Source organism: Onychostruthus taczanowskii, unplaced genomic scaffold (assembly GCF_017590055.1).
Source record: "Onychostruthus taczanowskii isolate IOZ18803 unplaced genomic scaffold, ASM1759005v1 scaffold63, whole genome shotgun sequence".
Lineage (NCBI taxonomy): Eukaryota > Metazoa > Chordata > Aves > Passeriformes > Passeridae > Onychostruthus > Onychostruthus taczanowskii.
This window is the reverse complement of record NW_024504012.1, coordinates 4546952-4567955: the sequence shown is the minus strand read 5'-3', so window position 1 is coordinate 4567955 and position 21004 is coordinate 4546952. Positions and strand designations below refer to the sequence as shown.

At 44.3% G+C, this 21004-nt stretch overlaps 1 protein-coding gene across 1 annotated transcript in view; it reads right to left on the bottom strand.

The window, feature by feature from the left end:
• Nucleotides 1-318: 318 nt before the first annotated feature.
• The window catches only part of TEDC1 (tubulin epsilon and delta complex 1), a 70072-nt gene continuing 49386 nt past the window's right edge, over nt 319-21004 (bottom strand). Inside the window, exon 10 of the mRNA XM_041419983.1 lies at nt 319-1529. Within this exon, the coding sequence (XP_041275917.1) occupies nt 1173-1529 (357 nt within the window). The 3' untranslated portion in view covers nt 319-1172. The remainder of the gene's footprint in view (nt 1530-21004) is intronic.

Here is a 21004-nt window from a genome sequence, read left to right as displayed (position 1 = left end):
CACCTACAGAGATGGTTTGGAAAGCAGAGTGGTGTGGATTGGCTTTTCAAAGCCATGGAGATTCTTCCAGGAGCAGCAGTCTGGGGCCACCTGCCCCAGACGTGGATCTTGCCAGTCCCACAGGGTTTTTGTGCTCCAGGACTGTGCGTCAGTGCCAGCTGCCAGCAGGAACACTGCTCGTGACTGACAGCCTTGCACAACACACACAAACACCCTGCTCCCAAGGGCTGCTTCCCCAGACAAAAGAAATCCCACTGCTCACAGCAATTCACAAATGAAAAGCAGACAGGTTTCTTTAAATATTATTTATTCCTTGAAGTGTACAACTAGAACAAAAAAATATTCCTTGGTGAAAGCAAACAAAAAAAGGGTAGGATATTAAGGCCAAAGGAAGAGCATTTCACTGTTCCAAAGGAAGAAGCCTTCAGAGACAGAGCTTGGAGATGCCTCAAAGTTGTGAGTTAGGGTTGTATTTCTGTATCACAGAAACTTCCTATAGCAGGTCTATAGGTTATCCATCTCACTGTGACCCATAACCTGATGGAATGGGTTTCCAGTTCTCTTTCAGAACCCAATTACTTCAAGTGTATCACACCAGTAAATGAAATCAGTGCAGTGCTTTATTTATTATTAGGCATTTGTTTTTCTTTATTGTGACTACATTACAGCTGCCACAAATACTCTGAGCAGCTGAATTAAAACAACACACTCTTGAGTATTTCCAATCTCTCTAAGCCTTGGTATTTTTCATGTTCTCCAATACTTGGATTTTTCTGACTAATGAACTCTTCCAATTGCTGGAAAATATTGAATGCAATTAGTACTTCAATGCACAGCCTCAATGTACACCGTGCCTCGCAGCTGAGCACTGTAAAAGAGCCCAGGGCTTGGCAGAAGAACTAGAAATCCAGAAGATAAAAGGGAGATTTATGCACACTCTCACCAAGGCCTAATGCAGAATTTAATTGGCAGGGTTAGCAATAAAGGGGCTGCAGAGAGAGCACTGAGGTTGTGCCCCCAGTACAACTCTCAAAACAGTAACAAGTTATGATTCCCAGGCTGTAGAATTAGAAATTACATTTGGTTCCTCAGCTCACACTCCCCCATGCCAGGCTGCACCATGTGACCAAGCCACTCTATTCCTCTGCTTCTCCCAGCCCAGGTTTCTCTCTTCAAGGCGAGATACAAATCACTCCCTCCGAGCCTTCTGCAATTCCATCCAGCCTGTGCCTGCACTGCTGCCGCAGCTGCTGCAGCTCTCTCTGCAGGCTGGCCTCTCTCACCTGCAGCTCTCTGATCACCTCTGCAGCACTGACAGCTGCCACAGCCTCCCTGGACACACACTGACCACAGCCCGCTGTGCTGGCAGGGTGTTTGTTCCTCAGCACCAGCCTGCACGAACCGTGCATTTTGTTTTTCTGTGGAGCACAGAGGGATGTGAGACCTCTCAGTTTTAGTCCAATGCTTCCCTGTATCTTTCTAGCAGTGGCAGAGAACCTCTCCTTCTGTAGTTCTTCTCTTGTCGCCACCTGTAGAGGGAAGAAAAAGAACAGGAAGGGAAGAGTAGGGTACATTTCCGTGAAAGAAATCCTCCCCCCAGAAACAACACAAAATGTCAAGTTTGGACAAGGACGTAACAAAAAGAGGAGCCAGCTGTGAGTGTAAACTAAAGCATGTGGCAGAGCAAACTGAATTAAACTAAGGTGTGCTGCCAGCCAGGCAGCAGCCTCAGTAGCAGACAGCTGCCTGTAGTCAGTTGTTTGTAGACTCCCATCCAGCAGCCCCTCCAGGGATGAGTTACATACAAGGTCTCTGCCCTCTCCCTGGAGAGTGGGTGGGGTGGCTTCAGAGCAAAACACACGCAGCAAAAAGGGAGACCCAGCAGTCACCTGCATCCCTGCTGTGCTTCGAGCCACCAGGTTGTCGTAATAGATTAATTGTCTCGTGAACAACAGCATTATTTCGGTTTGCAAATGTCTCCTGCACTTGGCAATGCTGAAAAGTAGGGGTGACAACTGTGAGCAAGCAATTCCTTAATTCTCAGTTCTCATTATGGGGTAACAATTAGGAAAAGGAAAATAATGGAGCAGAGCCAAGGAGAGGCCCAGACCAAAATGAGTACCAGGCAGCACACTTTCACTGAAGACAAGCCCTAATAAAATAAAAGCTTTTTTTGTGACAGCATCACAGTCTGGATTATAAAAGCAATTGTATATACTGGGATTTTTCCAAAGCGTTTGATTTAATGTTCTCCAACAATTTGATTTGAAGAACTTGCAAGATGATAATTGCCTTGCCAGTTTTACTCGTGGATTAAATATGAATTCAGTGACTCATCTCAAAATGCACTTGTCAGTGGGGAAACATCTGTAAAAGAGGCACCCTGCTAAGGCCTTCAGGGAAATGGTTCTTGGCCCAATGGGATTTTCTGTTGCTGCTATGGCAAAAAGCTGCCAAATCAACTCAGTCAAAAAGCACCAAAGTTTCCCAAAAGCAATGCTGCCTCTGCAACCTGAACAAATCCCAGAGCTCTCCTGAGACTTTTGCACAGTTCTGGAGTTTGTGCCTCAAAAAACCACAGGGAAACAGAGAGTAGGAGTCACAGGCAGGGCACCCAGTGACCCACAGCCCAGGAAACAAACCTTAGAATATGAAACTTAGAGAGTTCAAAATATTCCATTCATGGAGACAGACATGCAGTTTATTTCCTAAAAGGAAGTGGGGGAAAAGGTGGTAAAGATCAGACTTTGCTGACAAAGCCATAAGAAGATCAAAATTTGAGTTAAGATATTCAGCTTCAGAGTAAGATACTGTTTCCTACTGTGAAGATAATGAACCATGAAATGCTTCAATGCAGCTCCAGGGATGAATCCTTTGGCCAAAGCTCAGCTCAGGTCAGGCTCAGTGCTAATGATACCCCTTCCAGCCTTGAAATTGCTCTGCAAGCCCTCCCCTTCCTGCCCGTCGGTGGAGCTGAACAGCTCCTCGGGGTGTTAAATCTGCACATCTGCATTAAGACATTGGTGCCCCGGACATCACAGCTTTGACAAGTTCCCTGTAAAGTCAGGGATATTTTGGCAGCTCTCTGAAGCACCAGAGATCGGGCAGAGCTCAAAGCAGCCCCAGCTGCAAGGACAGGAGTCCGAAGGTAGTGAAGCACCTGCAGCATTTCCCGGTCGAGCTACAGCTGCTCAGGGTCAGAGCAGCTGCTGTCCGCAAGAAGAAAAGGATTTTCATCCCCCAGATCAAGGGGAAAGGTTTTATTACTGAAACAAGTTCAGAAGGGTATGGCATGCAGGGGATCAGTCTGCACTCTCTGACAGCGAAACACTGCAGGTGTCACAGCTGCAGCCACAGCTGAATTCCTCCACTGACACCAACCTCACCAGGGCTTCGCTCACCCATCCCATCTGCCTTCAGAGTATCTTCAGGAGTTTTGCAGCCAAGTAATTAATCCTCTCCATAGTCTTCTGATGAGTTATTCTCACCCCTCAGCCTTGGCTTAAAGAAGATTAAGAAAATCAATCAAATCAGAAAAGGAGTAAATTTCTCTGAATTTTACTAACACATTAAAGGCTTTATCGAAGCAGAACCATCTGTTAAAGGAGACCTCTGTTGATTAAGGCATTTGAACAGAGAATTGAAGCTGAGAGAAGTCTATCTTTGTCCTTGTCCAAGAACCAGGGGTCCCTCTTTATCTTAATCCCCAAGGAATCCCAGGGACAGCTCTTGCTGTTGGCTGTAAGAATAACTGAGGTGCAATCCTCTAACACCACTTCAGAAGGAACAAAACTGAAAAAATAAATTCAGTGTTATCTGGTCTCCCCACAGCCAATGAATAAATGGAAAATGATGTTTGCACAAAGTGGATTTAACACTGGAATCCAGGATGGGAAAAATTTCCCATCAGTTACAAACAACAACATCACTCAGCAAACAGAGCCCACAAGATGTTATTTATTTTTCACATTAAACTCCAGCAGAAGCACAGTAAGACTGTATAAAAGCATTCTTAATGAAACATAGGTTTTCATACTCTCCACCAGTCAAAATGGGAGAATTTTATTATCCATTAATCAAGGCACATGATGGAGGAGCAGCGTGCTCCTCTCAGCACTCAGTGCATCGAGCTCTGACCCACAGCAACAGCAGGGATAGGAATTACTACAGGGAAGCAGGAGCAGCTGCAAGGACAAGGACAACAGCCCTAGAGCCAGGAAAACAAAAGTGTAACAGAACCTACACCCAAGCATCAGAAGGATGTTGCACATGCCAGCTTCTATAAAGAGGACCAGTGTTTCCTGAGCTAACATTAGATCAACTAAAGAGGGGAAATTTTTTTAATTATCAATACTAAATAAGATAACAAGTTCAGCAAAGCATTATTTCCTATCAGCACAATCTGGAACTGGAAAGCTAACTCCAGTTCTGTTCTTGGAAGGCTGTGCAAACATATGTATGCCCACAGATACTCTTGTTGCAGTTTATAGATTTCAACTGCTAAAAATCACCAAGGGTTACCTTCAAGCAATATCCTTCACTCTTCACATCCTGAATGCTTGTGAAAATACTCAATAATCTCCTCCTGTATGGTTAATTGATGCTCTTTAACAGCTTGCTGTCTCCCATTAGTCAGCACACAATGATTATTCTACTCTGCAAAACAATCTCAATAGACCACTTTGTATTAAACAAACATATTGTAAAAGATTAGGAGCCTCAGCATTTTGTGCCTGCCCGTTTCCATCCCACAGCTCTGCCTTTCAGCCTCAATCTACCAGCTGGAGTTTGAATTCCCAATTAGGTGTGTGGTGCTGTCTGAAAACTGCTGCACATCCTCTCCAAATAAATACAAAAACATGATAATCATCTTTTCCACTGGTACAGAACCATATTTATCCCAAAGGGACCTGGTGCACTTTGAGAAATTCCACTCCAAACACAGAGCTGATGAAGAATCAGCATCTTCAAACTGACACACATCCTGCTCTGCAGTGGGTTGGCTTCTCCCTTCCCAGCTCTTCATTTCATGGCTGCTCTTTGGGACAGGACAGTGGCCAAAAACTGCCCTGGGTGTGCCCAGATGTTTTCCTTTAGATAACTTCCGTCTTCAAAAGGCATTAGGAACTAAAAAGCTAACAGGAAAACTGAAATAATTTAGATATTCTAAGAAGAAGCCAACAAAGCGGTGAAGTTGCAGGGAGCAGTATTGAATCACAGACTGAGAAGGGACCAAAGTGACAGCCAGCCTGGGCTGTCCTGCCCAGAGCTGGCACAGTGCAGAGGGCTGCAATGTGCACAGGCACAGATCCTCCTGGCACATCCACAAGCAGGAATGTGCACAGGAACAAGCACTGTAATGAAACAGACCTCTTCAACACTGGCTGCAGGGTGGGCAGACAGGGGGTGGCACGGTGGAACCAAGCCAGGCAGGACATCCAGCAGGTATGGAAGGATTGACCACCTCCCCTGGGACATCACTGGGATGCTGCCTTAACAAAACCATTCAGGCTGGCATCTGATTGAGGAAAATGGCCAAGCCAAAGCAGAAGAGGATGAGCCCAGGCCTGGAAAGGGGAGTATCCAAGGGGAGGCACATCCAAACAGCAGGCTGAGCAGGCAGCTTGGTTAATCCACTGCCACGGTGGATTAACTCTTGCACCAATGCACAGAAGAGGCTTGGAGCCTGCAAGCACCTACACACATGATTAACTCCTCCAGCACCTCCTCAGCACAACCTCCTCTGAAATGTCTCCTACCCAAAGGTAGCTGGCTGAATGAAAAGAACAGCCAGTACTATCTCACCTGTTTTCAGTCCTGGGAATCCTCTGGCTTTGAATAAATCTTGTAACAATGTGGGCAAATCATTGCAAAGGTAACATTGCATATTTTGAGTAAGCTGCCTTCCAGTTTCTCTGCATGCTCCACAGCTTTGAGGCCAGAAGGGTGTTACCCACATTCTCCTCCCCTGACCATGTGTCAGTTTGCCTTGTGGACAGCCCCAGTCTTCCTGCTAGTGAAGCTCTGCTTCCATCACCTGCTCGGATGCCCCACACTCAGCTCACTTGATCCCTCTCTACAGGAGACCTTCCAGCCCCCAGCTCCCTCACACTTGCCTGCACCTTGCTGGTAATGAGCTTCCCAGAGCTCTGTGTTTCATTCCTTAGGGTCTGGAATCATGCCAGAGAGGCTGATCTCTCTGCCATTTTTAATAACTCACTAATAAAAAATGAAGTAAAAATTACACACAGATTATTTCTTTTGCTGCTGCAAAGCAGGCTGAATGTGAATTTATTTGGAGAGAATGTAACCAACACGCAAGACATCCCAAAGAGATGCTGAGAGATCTAGATAACCACATCATGTTACTGAAATCATTCCCAGTAATGGCCTAGCTGAAGTGACAATCTCCCAAATGCTGGAAGTCAGCATTTCAGCTTGGTGAAACTTCACATGGCAACCTGAAAGCCTCGCTGTTGCATCCTTGAAGGAAGCCACTAGACAGAGATGAAGGTTTAAAAAGCAGCAGCAAGGAAAGGTCCAAACATCTACTTCCAGGAAGAGGAGGGGGGATCATAGGAGCATTTCCATTTTATGATTGTATTGCAGCTTCAAAGAAGGAATAGCAAATAAATGGTTGGAATTTCTTTTGAAGTGGATGATAAAGACCAGAATCATGTCATTACTTTTAAATCACAATCTCTTCATATTATTCTAGGAGTTTTGCAGAAACAGCTAGAACCGTATTGTTCAGAAAAAACCACACTGCACAAGCCTAGAAATGGCAAATTTTCTGTCTCCACTCCTTCTCTCATACTTCCCTTATGAAAAGGGAGAAGACCCCATATGCATAGAGGACGAAATACAAATTAAGCTTGCCAAGCTGTACAGATACTACAAACTGTGATGACTGCCTTTGCCAGAAAACACAATGAGCCTCCTTTGTGCTCCCAGACACAAGGAACAAACAGAAAAATCTCAGATCTTGTCTTTTGGGGTTGGGAAGTGAAAGGAAATTAGGAAATATAAACAGACACAATATCCAAGCCACCAAGCCATGCTCCTTTGCCATCAGGGCATAATAACCCAACACATTTCATAAACTCTGAAAACACCAAACATCATGTGGCTTGCAGAATGCTGCACTCCTAAAGGCTGCTCATTTCCAAGTTGCATTTTAAACCCATCATGCCTAAGAAGCCCCCTGTGCCTGGGAGTTGAAAAAGATGAAGTGAAATATTACATTCTTGGCAATATAAGATGAATGAAGGGTCACACTACAGGAACAGAGGAGTCAAGCAGGCCAGCCAGTGCACTCTCCACCCTGGCTCCAAACAGCTCCCCAGCACATCACAACATCCCCAGCAATGGGTTCACCAGCCTGGAGGAGTTGCCCAGGGCTCTGAGCCTCTGTGCAAACTCAGCAGACTCTAATCCAAGAGACAAGAATGAATTTTAGATAAAGATCTGTAAGTGAGGAATGAAAGTGGGATAAGCTCAGAGATATTGCTGGGACGGAGCAGAAATCCTGACAGCTGCCACTGGAAACCAGGGATGGCAAATTAGCACTGCTTTAGGAACTCTCCCTTTCCAGAGTGGAGTCCAAATCAGTCCAGGGGCTGAACCTTACAAGCACTTGTCTTTAATTGATACAAGCACTTTATAAAGGTGCATTATTTATACTTTGTGCTGCCTTACAGTTTAGTGGTTTTTTCACTACCACCCCCCAAGAAATGCCTTGCAGAGCTGCAATCCCAGCTGACAGTCTATCTGGGATACAGAAAAAGGGATAAACAAGGATTTGCAAACTGCTTTTAAGAAAGTCTTCCCTGTAAGCACCTAAAAAACAGCACCAAGTACAAAAGAAATGAGCAAAAGGAAATAATAAGCAGAAGTATAATAACATAGCAGGGGGAAGAGCAGAGTCCCCTCTAAGTACAGGAGAAATACCTGTAAATATGAAAAGAAAGTAGAATATAACCAAAACAGCCAGAGGGATCCCACAATTCCCAGCCACAAGCCCTTTGTATTCCTGTACAAGGATTTCCTCACTGCTCAACATGTGTTCTGTACCTTGCTGCACACGGAGCAGCCATGAAAAGCAGCACCCAAAGGGGATGCCCAAGCAGAGTTTGTCTCAAATATCATCAGAGATAGCAGGAACTGAACATGCCAGCACTGCTTCTCTATGTACAGAACAAAAATCAATAACCCAAGAGATCTGTGTGACCCCAAAGCCATAAAAACAAAGCTTTTTTCACGCATAAAGAGGGTGAGGGCTTTAGCCTTCTTTAACAATAAACAATAATTTGGCTGGGGCACCAGTTTCTTTTAACAAAAATGTTTGCTTTTTTTTTTTTTTTTTTTTAAACAATGATGGCTGAGGGTATGACAAATGCTTTCCTTCCTTAGCTGTAGACAGTGACCCATTCAGGCCCAGAGGAGCAGAGAAAGGCACTATTTCAAGGGGTGCTGTGCATGTGTAATTGATAGAAAATCAAATCCTGCAGCTCCTGCTGCTGGAAAAAATAATAGAGCAGGGGGGACAGGACCCTGCAGAGCCCATGAAGTTCAGACATTTGCTGAGAAGGAAAATCTGGCCCCCAACCTTCAAAAATAATCTAAAGACATTTGCTGCTTATATACAAAAGCCCACAAGTTAAAGCAAAAGCAATATCTGAAATCAGCTGTTCTGGAAACACTACAACACTGAGTAAGCAGGTGTTCTACTATAAAAACCACCTTACCCTAATTTCAAATTCATGTCTTATAGTAACTTGCCCAAATGTAATTTCAAGCCTGTAAGGAAGTTCCAGAGTTAGTACTGCAGCTCTATAAACCTTGTCTCATTGAATCAAGCTTCTCTGCTGTCAGCTTTCAAAGGTTTTAATTTTCTGCTGCAATTTCTACACACTTAAAACTAACCAGTTTAAAAAGCTAGGAACCATCACTTTCTATTTTAATAGCTGAAGACTTCCCACACTGTCCTACCTAAATGAGGCTTCTTTCTTCTCGTGAGAGCACTGATTGTACACAAAGAGACTTGAAATAGCCCATTTAATGCCAGTTTTCATGCACTGGAGGATTAAAGTCATAATAAACTGTTTGAATAGTCTAATCTATCACAAAGCACAGGCTACAGTCTCTCACCTGGTAATTTCTGCACAGTTCTGCTACATTTTGGTAAACTAGAAACATACAGTTTTGGGTTTCTAAACACAGCCTCCAGCAGATTAAAATACTACCCTATCACTGCATTAGCCCAGCAGTGAAATGCAGTTATGGTTCAAAACACAGCCCTTTCCAGCCAGCTCCACCTCAGCCTCTGGGCCTGCTCATACCATCTTTCATCCAAAGTGCAACACCCTCAAAATCCCACTCCTGCCTAGGAATTTGCAGAACATGGTCCAGCTCTGAACTTTGCCTTGGTTTAATTACACTTTTCTCACTTCTCAAAAAGCCAGACCGAATTAATTCCTTTACTGTCCTTCCGTTAATCCTTTCCAACCTTTCAACCATCTCCTGCCTGTGATGGTGGCATAAGTGGTGCCCACACATTTCATTAAACTCTGAATTGTGATCTGTAACTTATCTGTCCTTCAGTGACCAGCGGCAGATAGCAACACTTAGCTGCCAGTAACCTACCAGCTTTTCCATGATTCATTACCCTCTATTTCCAAAGGCCAAAAAATGGAATGGTTTGCATGTAACCAAAATCAAACCGACCTGAGGTACAGGAATTGGCACTTCTTACTAAACCTAACCCCTGCAACAGGAAGAAACTGAAATTATGTCTTTTGGCTTAACAATAATTACAGCAGCTAAAGCAAAATGTCACCTTAATATAATCACTGATTTTTAACACTTGTTATTAGTTCAGCATGAGGAAAAATCTCAGTCCTTTGGAACTGGTAGTGAATAAATGAAAGGGGTGATCCCAAAGTAACATTAACAGGGGCATTATTTGTCCCATAAACTGTGAAGACATTTTAGAAGGGCTGTAAAGCTGAGCTACAGCAACTGACAGAAGATGTAATTATATAAGCAGCTGCATTCCAAATTTTGCTGGGATCTGCAATTTCCTGCAATTAAGGAGGAATGTGGAATGTATACATCTCCAATCTTATGCATTTTGAAGCAAGACATCCACCATCAGAATGCTGGCTCCTGGTGCACCTATTGTCATTCCAAAACATACTGACAGGGAAGCCAGGGAGAAGCTGGTTACCTATCTTACCTAGGAACAGATCTGATAACTAAAAATACAGTTTTAATACCCAGAACACCCTTAGCTGCATCTGAGGAGAAGAGCTGGCACTGCTGCTCCCTGCTTCAATTAAACATTATATACTGCAGAGCACTTCCTAAGCCTTCAGATCAGCATCCACACTGTTCTCTCCAAAGAAAAGATGGTGAGGAAGCACAGTAATGGGAAGCTAGATGTTAATTAAATCATTTGACTCAGATAATTTTGTAACAAGAAGTGACCTGATCTTGTCAGGATGGATAACATATTTTCTTGGGGTTTGCTTGGCTTGTTTTGGGAGCATTTCACTTTGGTTTTTCTTTAAGATAATCCAATAGCTCTGTACTTAAGACTCATGTCTCTAAATTGGAGTCAGAAAAGTCAATTTAGCTCAAGGTAAAGGAAAAGGATACAGGATTAAGAAAAGAGAACAACATGAATATTTTTCAGGGTCTTTACCAGAAGATTACAAATACCCCACCGAGTATCAATGCAAAGGCACACAGCTGATCAAAGCACTGCCTGTGTGCTGAGCCTACAAAGAGCCACAGCCCAGGCAAAGCCCAGGGGAGATGAATCCCCTGGGGCCTGACAGCAGCTGAGCTCTGTGAGAGCTGCAGGGTGGCAGAGCTGCTGGGCTCAGGGCTGCCCCAGCTCTGCCCTGCCCTGCAGCTGCAGGGGCAGCTCCTGCAGAGAGCCTGGGATGGATCCCCAAGGGAGGACCTGAGGCAAACAGCCCAGACTGCTGAGAGCCTCATCACACCCATCCCTCCTCCACACAGCTACAAAAGGTATCCCGGCTCAGGGGAGACCTTCTCACTCTCTAAAACTCCCCAAAAGGAGGTGGTAGCAGGAGGGGATCAGCCTCTTCTCCCAGGGAAGAAGCAACAGGACAAGAGAAAATGGCCTCAAGCTGTGCCAGGGGAGGACTAGGTTGGATATCAGGGAAAATTTCTTCACTTAAAAGGCTGACAAATGCTGGAACAGGCTGCCCAGGGAAATGGCTGAGTCACCATCCCCAAGGAATTTAAACAGACATGTAGATGTGGCAGTAAGTGGCATAGTTTAGTGCTGGATTTGTCAGTGCTGGCTTTGACTCCATGATCTTGGCAGGTTTTTCCCAATCTAAAGGATTCTATGATTCCATGATTCTGTTCCATAATATTTTCTGTACTCTCAGTTTCTGATTTTTTGGCATATGTACTTTACTTCCCAGTGGTTAACTTTTGAGGAGAACAACTGAAATCAAAGGGGAATAAAAAACAGGAGTCAAAAATGTAATCAGCAACCCTGCAGATCCAGACAAGGACAGGTCTTAAAATAATAAATGGTCTTCAAAGAAATTTCTGCACCACCTCAGCTCACCTGAAGAGGATGCCAGCACAAAGAGAGCAGACACAAAACTTCAGCAAGAGCATCCAAGCTGACCAGAATCCCTGTGCTCTGGAGGCAGGAGCTCACCTAAACCTCCTCAGCTCCTTGCCCAGATGTGCACGCCTGCCACTCAGGACAGCCTCTGCCCTGAGAAGGGGGCCAGCATCAGCACACTTGCAGACTCTTTGCCAGCAACTGCAAGGAGACACAGTCCAGACTTGTGAAAGGCCCATGTGCCACACAATTCTGCATGCACACCACAGGAAATAAGAGAAAAAAACCCTCTTTTCTTCTCCAAGTTAGAAATCTTGAGCATTTTACAGTAATTTTAAAAGTTCCATTCTACCATTCCAGCCTTTTAAAATGTGTTTCTTTTTAGCTATGTTTTTATCTCTGGCCTTTCCCAAACCCTTGAATTCCATTAGAAGATCACAGAAATTAAAGTAGGAATAGGCACATACTGAACATATATGATAGGAAAACCAGAGTACATCAGTGTAAGTAATTTAGACACTTGCAAAAAGGCTGCAGTGCTACTCTGAAAAAGACCCTGACAACTACAAATTACAAAGGAAGGCAACAGACAAGTATTGCTTTGGATAATAAATTGCTCACTTACTTTTCAATTTGTTCTACCAAACTTTTATCTTGGGCAGCAGAGACAAACACTGATGATAGATCATCTCAGATCCAAGTGCCCTGCATAGGCTTGGAGGGTCCCACTTTGCTTTTAGGATATTTTTATCACTGCACAACATGAAAGTAGCCACTTCAGAAAGAGTGCTGCTTGTGCCCTGCACTTGTCTGCATCATCCTACTTCAAGAAAACAGGAGATGAAACTTGAAATTCAAGCAATGGGGTCCTTGTATGGACAGCCAACAAAAGCAATGTTCATACGAACCACTCCTAAAATAACAGAGATGAGAGGAAGGTATTACCACCTAGGCATACAAATTTTCAGAAAAGGGTTTTTCTTACCCAAGAATTACAGATGAAAGGAAAGCCCAAAAACCCCCCGTGACTTGTAGGGAATTTGTTCACTCCCAAACTGGTTTTGTTCCCAGTTAGAAAAGACGCCCTCGCCCCTTCCAGGGGATTTGCATGACCACTGCAGAACCTCCCCCAGCAGCCAGCCCCGCAGCTCCTATCCCAGCTTTTGGGATCCAGAGCAGTAAAGGTCATTCCAGCAACACAATCCAAACACAGCTACGGCAGGAGGAAAAGGAACTTTAACTCCCAGGTGGAGATTTTTCTGCAGAAAACACTTTCAGAGGTTCAGTGCAGTCATTTTCCAAAGCAGTGCTCTTAGAAGACATTCAGCAGGGTCTGTTATCTCGCAGTGTGAGGGAGAGGAGCAGCTGTAGGTGGATGTGAGGTGCCTGGATGGCCCCTGTGACTCCTACAGCAGCCAAAGGGCAGGTCCTACAGCCAGCCTGCAAAGGGAGACAATCAAACAGCTCTCAGGGCTTAGAGAGAGCCCATAAAATGAAGAAAAACAGTGAGTTTGGAGCTCAGAAGAGTACTAAGGCGTTATTTAGATGCATTTCTGGCTGGAGAGAAGATATGTGACAACACTAAATTACAGATGTACTTTTATGTCAGCTCTTCCACAAGCACAAGGGACAAAGACAGAAACAAGGTGGATATTTTCTTCTCTTATGATCAAGTACCTTGATTTCAGGCAGGAACTGAGAGAACAAGGCCAAGGTTTCAAGAACAAAGGAAACAAAGTTAAGCTTTGAACGCCTGGATGCAAAAAATTCTTCTAAAAGCACCTCTGACAACTCACCAAAAACAAAAAGCCAAAAAGAACCCAAGCAGCGCTGCAAAGCACTCAGTGACCCCAGCTCCTGCTGGCAGAGGTGAACCCAACCCCACAGTCTGCCTGGAGCTGCAAAGCCAGCCAGGTACCTCCTGGAAGCTCCTGTCCCCAGAACCCACCCTGAAAGGTGCAATAAAACACACGAATGGGTGGAGCTGTCGAAAATGAGTTTAGACTGGGGGGTTTAACATGGCCTCTGCCAGCCGGAATTCGCTGTGACCCCAAGGGGCTGCCCTTGTGGAGGATGTGTGCTGTTGTGGCTCACCACTTGCAAGACAAAATCCAGCAACTCTGTGGTTTCTGGTGCCTCCAATCCCACTCATCAGCCCCGAAGCTCTTCAAAAAATAGCAGTGCTGGGGACCTGTGCTTCCATATCTTGTGCATCTGAGCCCTGCAGACATTCCTAGTATTCATCCTTGTTTTATTGTGTGCTTTAACTGTGAGAGCCTAAGTGCTATACTTATTTCTTAAAAATGCACTAAAACATTTACAGTGGCTACAAAACAGTGGCTTCTCTCATTGCAATGGGTTTTTTTTTACACTGTATCGTTAAATAAAGCTCATCTGAAATTTACTGGAGTATAATTCTCCAGCTGCATTTATTACATGTTTCATTGCCTTGGTCAGTATCCAATGTCTTCGTAAATAATGCAAGTAAAATATTAACTCTGGTTATTTATTGTACTTCAACTGATCCTGTCACCTGAGCAAACATTCTGCATTTTGGCAAGGAAGGGAAAGCAGCATCTTCTGGGAAGCAAGAAAAACTTTCACCCACGCTTCCTTCAAACCCCAGAATTCTGCACACAGAACAGGAGACAGCACTCGAGTTCTTCATGTTCCTCTCCTCCCTAAGGAGCTGCAGTCTTTTAGTCTACATAAGCCCCATGAAAAATGTCAGGCTAGGTAATTTATTTCCAGTTACAGTTTTTTTTGTGTGTTTGAAATCAGTTTGCTGATTTAGCCACTGGTACACAGAGTGCCTCTGTGTCTCACACAGCTCGTCACTCTTTCAGCAATCTGCACAAAAAGTTCCATCTGCAAACGAAGAATAAACACTTATCTTTCCAACCCTTTGTATGCTGCAAGCTCAACATTGACTATTCAAGCCTGGGCAGCCTACACAGAGTTCTCAGAAGAGAGCAAGAGTCTTTCAATCTTCCAGTTCTGCTTATGTACAGTAACTTTTCACATGTACTCCAGCCCTAAACAGGCCAACCTGGGACTTCAGGTCTAAAGATCCTGCAGGTCTTAGATCCTGCTGTCAAAAGGAGAACCAGGTGCACAGGGGTGACTCCCTTTTTCCTTCCATCATGAGAGAGTACCCTGCCTTCCACCACCAATCACCTGGATCACTACATGCACTTAGCACAAACAAGCAGCCTCGGCTCTCCTGCTAGCAATGTTGATGAGTGAGGAACAAACCAATGCAAGGAAAGCCAAGAGCAAAGAGCAAATGTAAAGATCAGTATTTAGTTCCTTCTTTTTACAGCAGCTTCATGTTTTCTAATGGCCTAAATCTGCTAGAGCCACAGCAATTCCACCAGCAGCAAATTTAATCCTACATTTAACTAAGAACTGCACAGAAGAGCCAGCAGACTTGTCCCTCCTTGCCCTCCTCCTGTCCGTGTCCCCACTGCTGCCTTTGATGGATGTTTTGGTGGATCTCTGTGGCTTCCCACCCTAGCCAGGCATCTGGGCCCAGCCAACCACGCACTTCCAAAAGCTGCTCTTGTGGTCTTGCTAGTTCTTCAATTCCTTTTCGCATGAGGAGCTCCACTGAGAGCTGCTCAGTGCTCCAGATGGAGGTTTGCAAATACAAAGTGGAGCACAGAAGCGTTCTGGGACCAGGAAAGGGAATTGCTGACTGAGGAAATACACCAGCACTGAGCCATTCCCCACCACTCCTCCACTTCCTCCACCCCAGACAGCAGGGATAATTAACTGCTCACTACACTAACATCTTCATATTAGCAAAAAGCCCAGGGAACTAGAATGAACAGCAGCAACAGCAAAGATGAAATGGGAACAGTGTGCTCACAAAAAAAAAAAAAAAAAAAAAATGGGGGGGGGGAAAAGTTAAAAAAAAAAAAAAAAAAAAAAAAAAAAAAAAAAAAAACCAAAAACAGAAAAAAGTAAACCACATCAAAAAAAGGTATTTTTGACAAGCCTCAGAGAGTTCTTCAGTGAGAGCTCAGCTGTAGCTTTGCCACAAATCCCTGCTTTAAGGCAGAGGAAACACAACCCAGCCCTGCACCAGTGCAGGAAGGAGCTCAGCCTGGCCCCTCACCATTTCCAGGCTGCAGAAGGCAATAAGACTTATCTTTTCCTAGCAGTGGCTCCTAGGGACCCACAGCTCCTCAACCCCCTCTCCAATCATTATGAGGCATAAAGAAAAGCTTTGGAAGTGCATTTTTCTGGGCTGATAAAATTCAACTCAGTCTTGGTAAGAGAAACAAAAAAACCCAACCACAAACAGAAGTAGGACTATGTTCCAGCATCAGCTTCTGGAGCTGCTTCCCTACTCCAAATATTGAAGCCTTAAATCAAGATGAATCAAAAACCATTTAGCCTTTTATAAATGTAAGAACCTTAGAAGAAAGATCTCTTTGTAGACTCTACGAGGTCTCTGGCAGTGTGCTGTGATGAGCTGGCAATGGCAAAATGTTTAGGTGAACATTTGGGATGTTCTCTCTTGGGATGGAGTGAAAGTGCCTCTGTGTTTCAGTCCCCACCACCTTCACCTGACTGGGTGCTCCAGGCCATTCCTGACACCCCTGCATCCCCCCCTGTCCCCAGGAAGAGAAAACAACACATCCCTGTCCTGTCCAGCCCCTCCCGAACCCACTGTGAATCCAAAGGGCATCTCTTCCAACATGGGGCAGCCCTGCATCCTCCCATCCCTATCCAGGAGACAGCTTCAAGGGTTTGGGAAGGCTGGAGATTACTGAATGGAACGGAGGAGATGGATCAGGAGAAAAATACAGAAACAAAGACAAAATGCACATAATCCAGTGCCCTCCCACTGTGATTATGGAGGTCTGGTCCAGGTCAGGGACTGCAGTCTCACCGGGGCACTCAGACATACCACCAGCCAAGCAAGCACAGCCACAGGAATTTCTGGGTGGAATTCTGGTGTGGAAAGAGCCTGTTCTAGCTCAGATTAACGGCTCCAAGCCCTCCTGGTCTGTGCCTCAGAGGTGTATACATGAACAAGCTCCATCCCAGTCATACCACCATCTCAAAGGAGTCTGGCTTGCTTTTAAATGCAAGAGAATTTGGGTCCCAGGATACATATCCCAAGTTTCAGCAAAAGCTGGGAATGGTGCAAGCATGATGAAACTGAGCCAATTAGCATTTGGAGTCAAACACTCTGCATTCCAGCTTGTGGATGCCATATGTTTTAACACAGACTGAAATCAAATCCTCCCCTCTAATAGAGGAGCAGGTAACAGAATATTCAGAAAGGAAAAAGCAAACAAACATGTTCTCTTCTGAGATTAGGAGGTTTCATCTTTTACAGTTAAGTTTGTTGCTGAGAGGAGAAATGTTCTTAAAAGCTTAACCATTTCCCTCCCCTTTTTGATCATTTCCAGATCCCCAAAATGTCACCAAAGAAATGATTATTTGCCCAGTACTGCACAGAAAAGAGCAAAGCTAACAGAAAGAAAGCCCCATATTCAGATCACACCTCTGTCATGTGCCTTTTCTCCTCCAAGGTGCTGAACACACTGCTACCTAGAGATGAGTATCAGTTAAAATGTCCTATTAATCAGGGTTTCACAAATCACCCAAATCCCATGGCAGCATTCAAATGTCTTCTAGTGAATGTCCCTGAAAGGTTAAATCATTTCAGGGTCATTCCAAGCACATAACCAAAGAAACAGCTGGGGATAGGCAGAAACAAACAAAAGAAAACAAGGAAATAAAAAAAAAAATAAAACAAAAGAAAAGCAGCAGAAAATTTTTTTTTTAATTTTAAGAGACTTAGGATTGATCGTTTTAACTACCAGAATCATGGTGTGCAAATGACCAAACTTGCAACAAATAGATTCATTCCCCCTGAAACCACATCCTGAATTGTGAGAAATTACGTTCAGTGGTGCAAACCAGGCATTGTGGCATAGCAATGACTTTAACCCATCTGAAACACCTCTGCACAGTCCAACTGAATCAACTGCAGCCTTTCCTAAATGAAAGACACTCAACAGGTTTTCAAGCCCAATCCACAGTCTTAGAGCAGGATGAGTAATTTTCTCTAGGTTCACCCATCATGAAAACCAAGGAGCATCAGAAGAACATAAAAAGTGGTTCCTCCTGCTTCATTGTGACACCCCTCTCCATTCTCTCCTCTTCTTATGCAAGGAGCCCAGCAAGTTTCCTCAGAGAAACCCTTTCACAACTTGGGTCATCACTGCAACCCCTCCCTGTTCCTTTCCAGTTCAAACACTTTTTATTTTAATTTATGAATAGCATTCCAGAAACAGATGGGAATTATTTAAGTTTTGCTTTTTTTCTGCTTCCCTACGAGCTTTAGGATCCAATTTACTGTTTCTGACCGCTGACCTTTCCACAGAGCTCACTCACGTGCCGTGACAATCCAAAGAAACACGTGCAAAATTATGATGCTCCTTCAGATGTGTTAGCCTGGATTTATCTCCATGCAGTTTTTCTGATGTTTTACCACTTCACTGCTCAGCACAAGGACCCTCAACAATCCTTCACTGCTGCTTCTAGGGATTCAGTCTCCTGTCTCCTCCTCGCCATGCTGCCCTGTATTGGTTTTGCCTGGCCTGGTTTTTGGCTCCACCAGTGACCCCCTCCACCAACCCAGCCACCTCCTCCCAGCTTCCTGATGCTGTTTGCTCAAGGGGGAGAGGAACAGAGCCACGTGGGCACTTTATTTTTGCTGAACACCTTTTCAGAGCCTTCACCAAATGCCATTTGCAAATGCGATTAGCAGCATCAGTGCAGCCGCCCCTGCCCACACGCTCACCGGTCCCTGCAGAGAGCTCCAGCAGATTCCAGTCCTCATTCCTCCCTGCAGGAACTGTGCTGTCTCTCCCCCTCTGCATCACATTTTAGCACTCAATTCTGCTGCTCAGAACAGCTCCTACCCCATTGCCTGGCACAGACATCAGGCCTACCGGCAACAACAGACACAAACACTCTGCGGATTATCAGGTTCTTTGTCAAGTACAAGGTAGTGGACATAAGAGCTGTAATAAACTGTGCTGGCCCTCAGCTGGGCATGCCTGTAGGAGCCAAGATAATTTCCAGATGTCTCAGTACTGCAAGATACAAAGTTAGCGATAATGACTTCAGCTACTGCTGTGCCTTCTCTTTGTTTGATTAAAAAATAATACAGAAGGAAAGATTTGATAAGCTTATTTCTCCAGGGAAAAGAAGGGGTCAGAAACATACACATGATAGAGCAGTCTACATTCAGCATCCTGGCTGTGGGTGGAGAAAAAAGGACAGACCACAAGAAGAAAGCATCACACAAGCAGCAGCACTATGCAAAGCAAGGCTTGATATAAAGAGGATTGATGGAGAGTCATCTGACCCCAATCATTCCAAAAAATGCTGTCATGTAGCATTACAAAACAATTCTGTTTCAGGGCATATGTAGAAGAGAAGGCATTTGTGGTAAACCAGCCTTTTAACAACACACTTAAGATGCACTCCATTTATCACAGTCACAAACTCATATGATGTCCAGAGAATCTCAGAAACACTGGAACATGACCAACCATTATTCAAATCCAATCAGTGCATCTATTTCAAAGAAGAAATCATCAGTTAAATCTTTCTGGACTTAAACCCTGAATTTAAGTATTAAAAAAAAAAAATCAGTGTGATATTATGTAGTAATTACATATCCTCTGATCAGAGAGAGACATGGTTCTCCCAGGAAAATCCTGGGAAGCTGTGTAGAAGCTGTGGGAAACTTAGCAGCAAGAATTCAAACAATTATTCTCTCTCTTTCTGTAACTATTGTTTATGGATATGGTTCTCCAGAGTGTGCTATTCACAGTTCACCAAGAGTGTGAGAGAAGATTCCTAAAGGCCAATCAGGTCTTAGGCCCACCACTGTTTCTGTAAGAACTGTAGATTTCTAATGAAAAAGAGTCTTTCATGCCTTCTGATGATGGAGTCTCTGCATCATCTTTGGCTGTCCCCAACACCCCTTCAGTGATAATTGGTGACCTGAGTGTGTTGCATGGATCATCCCTTCTGGAATCACAGGATAACATTATGTAACACCTAACACCATATATATTGTCACATATAAGAGAAGTCAGAACATATCTTGCTTTAGAAATCATGCACTGGAAATTTTATTTTTAGAATTCGAGGTCTGAGTGGTCCTGCAACAGTCATGTCCATTTTGCCCAGGAACAACCAAATCTGATGATTCTAGAGATCTGCCTAATCCGGTACCACATCACTGACAGTGAGTGACAGCAAGTGCCCAGAGAAGATTCTAAGACAAATGTAAATACACGGATATGCTTCCTCAGAATATTCCCCTGCAATGATTTGTTCTCCCACTAACTCATAAGGTTGCAATTTGTATCTGCATATTTTATAGTCTTTGATGGGTTTCAACTCCCAAGAACGTGTACAGCAGATTTCAAATCTGTGTACGCTGCTTATACCCACAGTGCCCTGTGGGAAGAAGTTTTGTACTCTATGTGAAGCAGCAGCTCCTTGTGCCTTCCCTAGCCAACTGATCCTAATTAGTTCCTGGTGCTTAAGGTGGAAGAGAGCAATTAGCTCTCCACGTACTTTTTCCATGCCAGACGCCTTTTGAACTCTTGGGCTGATACTTTTTGATCTGACAACCTGCCACTTTCCGTTTTGTCAGCTGATCTGCAATCCTGTCTACCAACACGCCCATCTAAAACCACACACTCCCCTCCATCCTGAAAAGAAAAAAAAAATCAAATACTCTGGGCTAAAAAAACCCTCTCCTGATTTAAGACAGACACAAAGTGGTGATACAGCAATTTTATTACGGCTCTGTCATCCCAACTGTTTCTCTCACTTTTTCTTCCTCCACAGGTATTGTAGATTCTCTGGTAGCCTTCTCTCCACTTGCTGCCTGGAAAGAATCACTAGTTTTTTATGCCTGCATCTTCATTGTTCTCCTTGTGCCAGGATGTTGATACTCAGATTCACCTTCCACATCTACATTACCTAAACCTCCTTTATTTATGCCCACCACCGGGTGCTTCCCAGTGTCTCCCCATCCTTGTACAGCAAATACCAGGCACACTTCCTTCATATCACCTGCTTTCCTCCACAGCCAGCCTCCCACTGCCAGTCTGTTCTGCCATCAAATCTTGTGCTCAGTCTCTTCCCTCACTTCACAGGTTTCAAATTCCTCTTCTTCCTTCCCCCATCAGACATTTCAAAGACTCCTAATTCAGTGAAAGATTACAAGCTCTGGCTTCTTTCCCTGTAAATACTCCATTTTCTCACTGTGACCATTACTGCTGCATCCATCCCCTCTGGGGGCTGCCATGATTCCTCCTCTTTCTCTTTTCTCCTCTC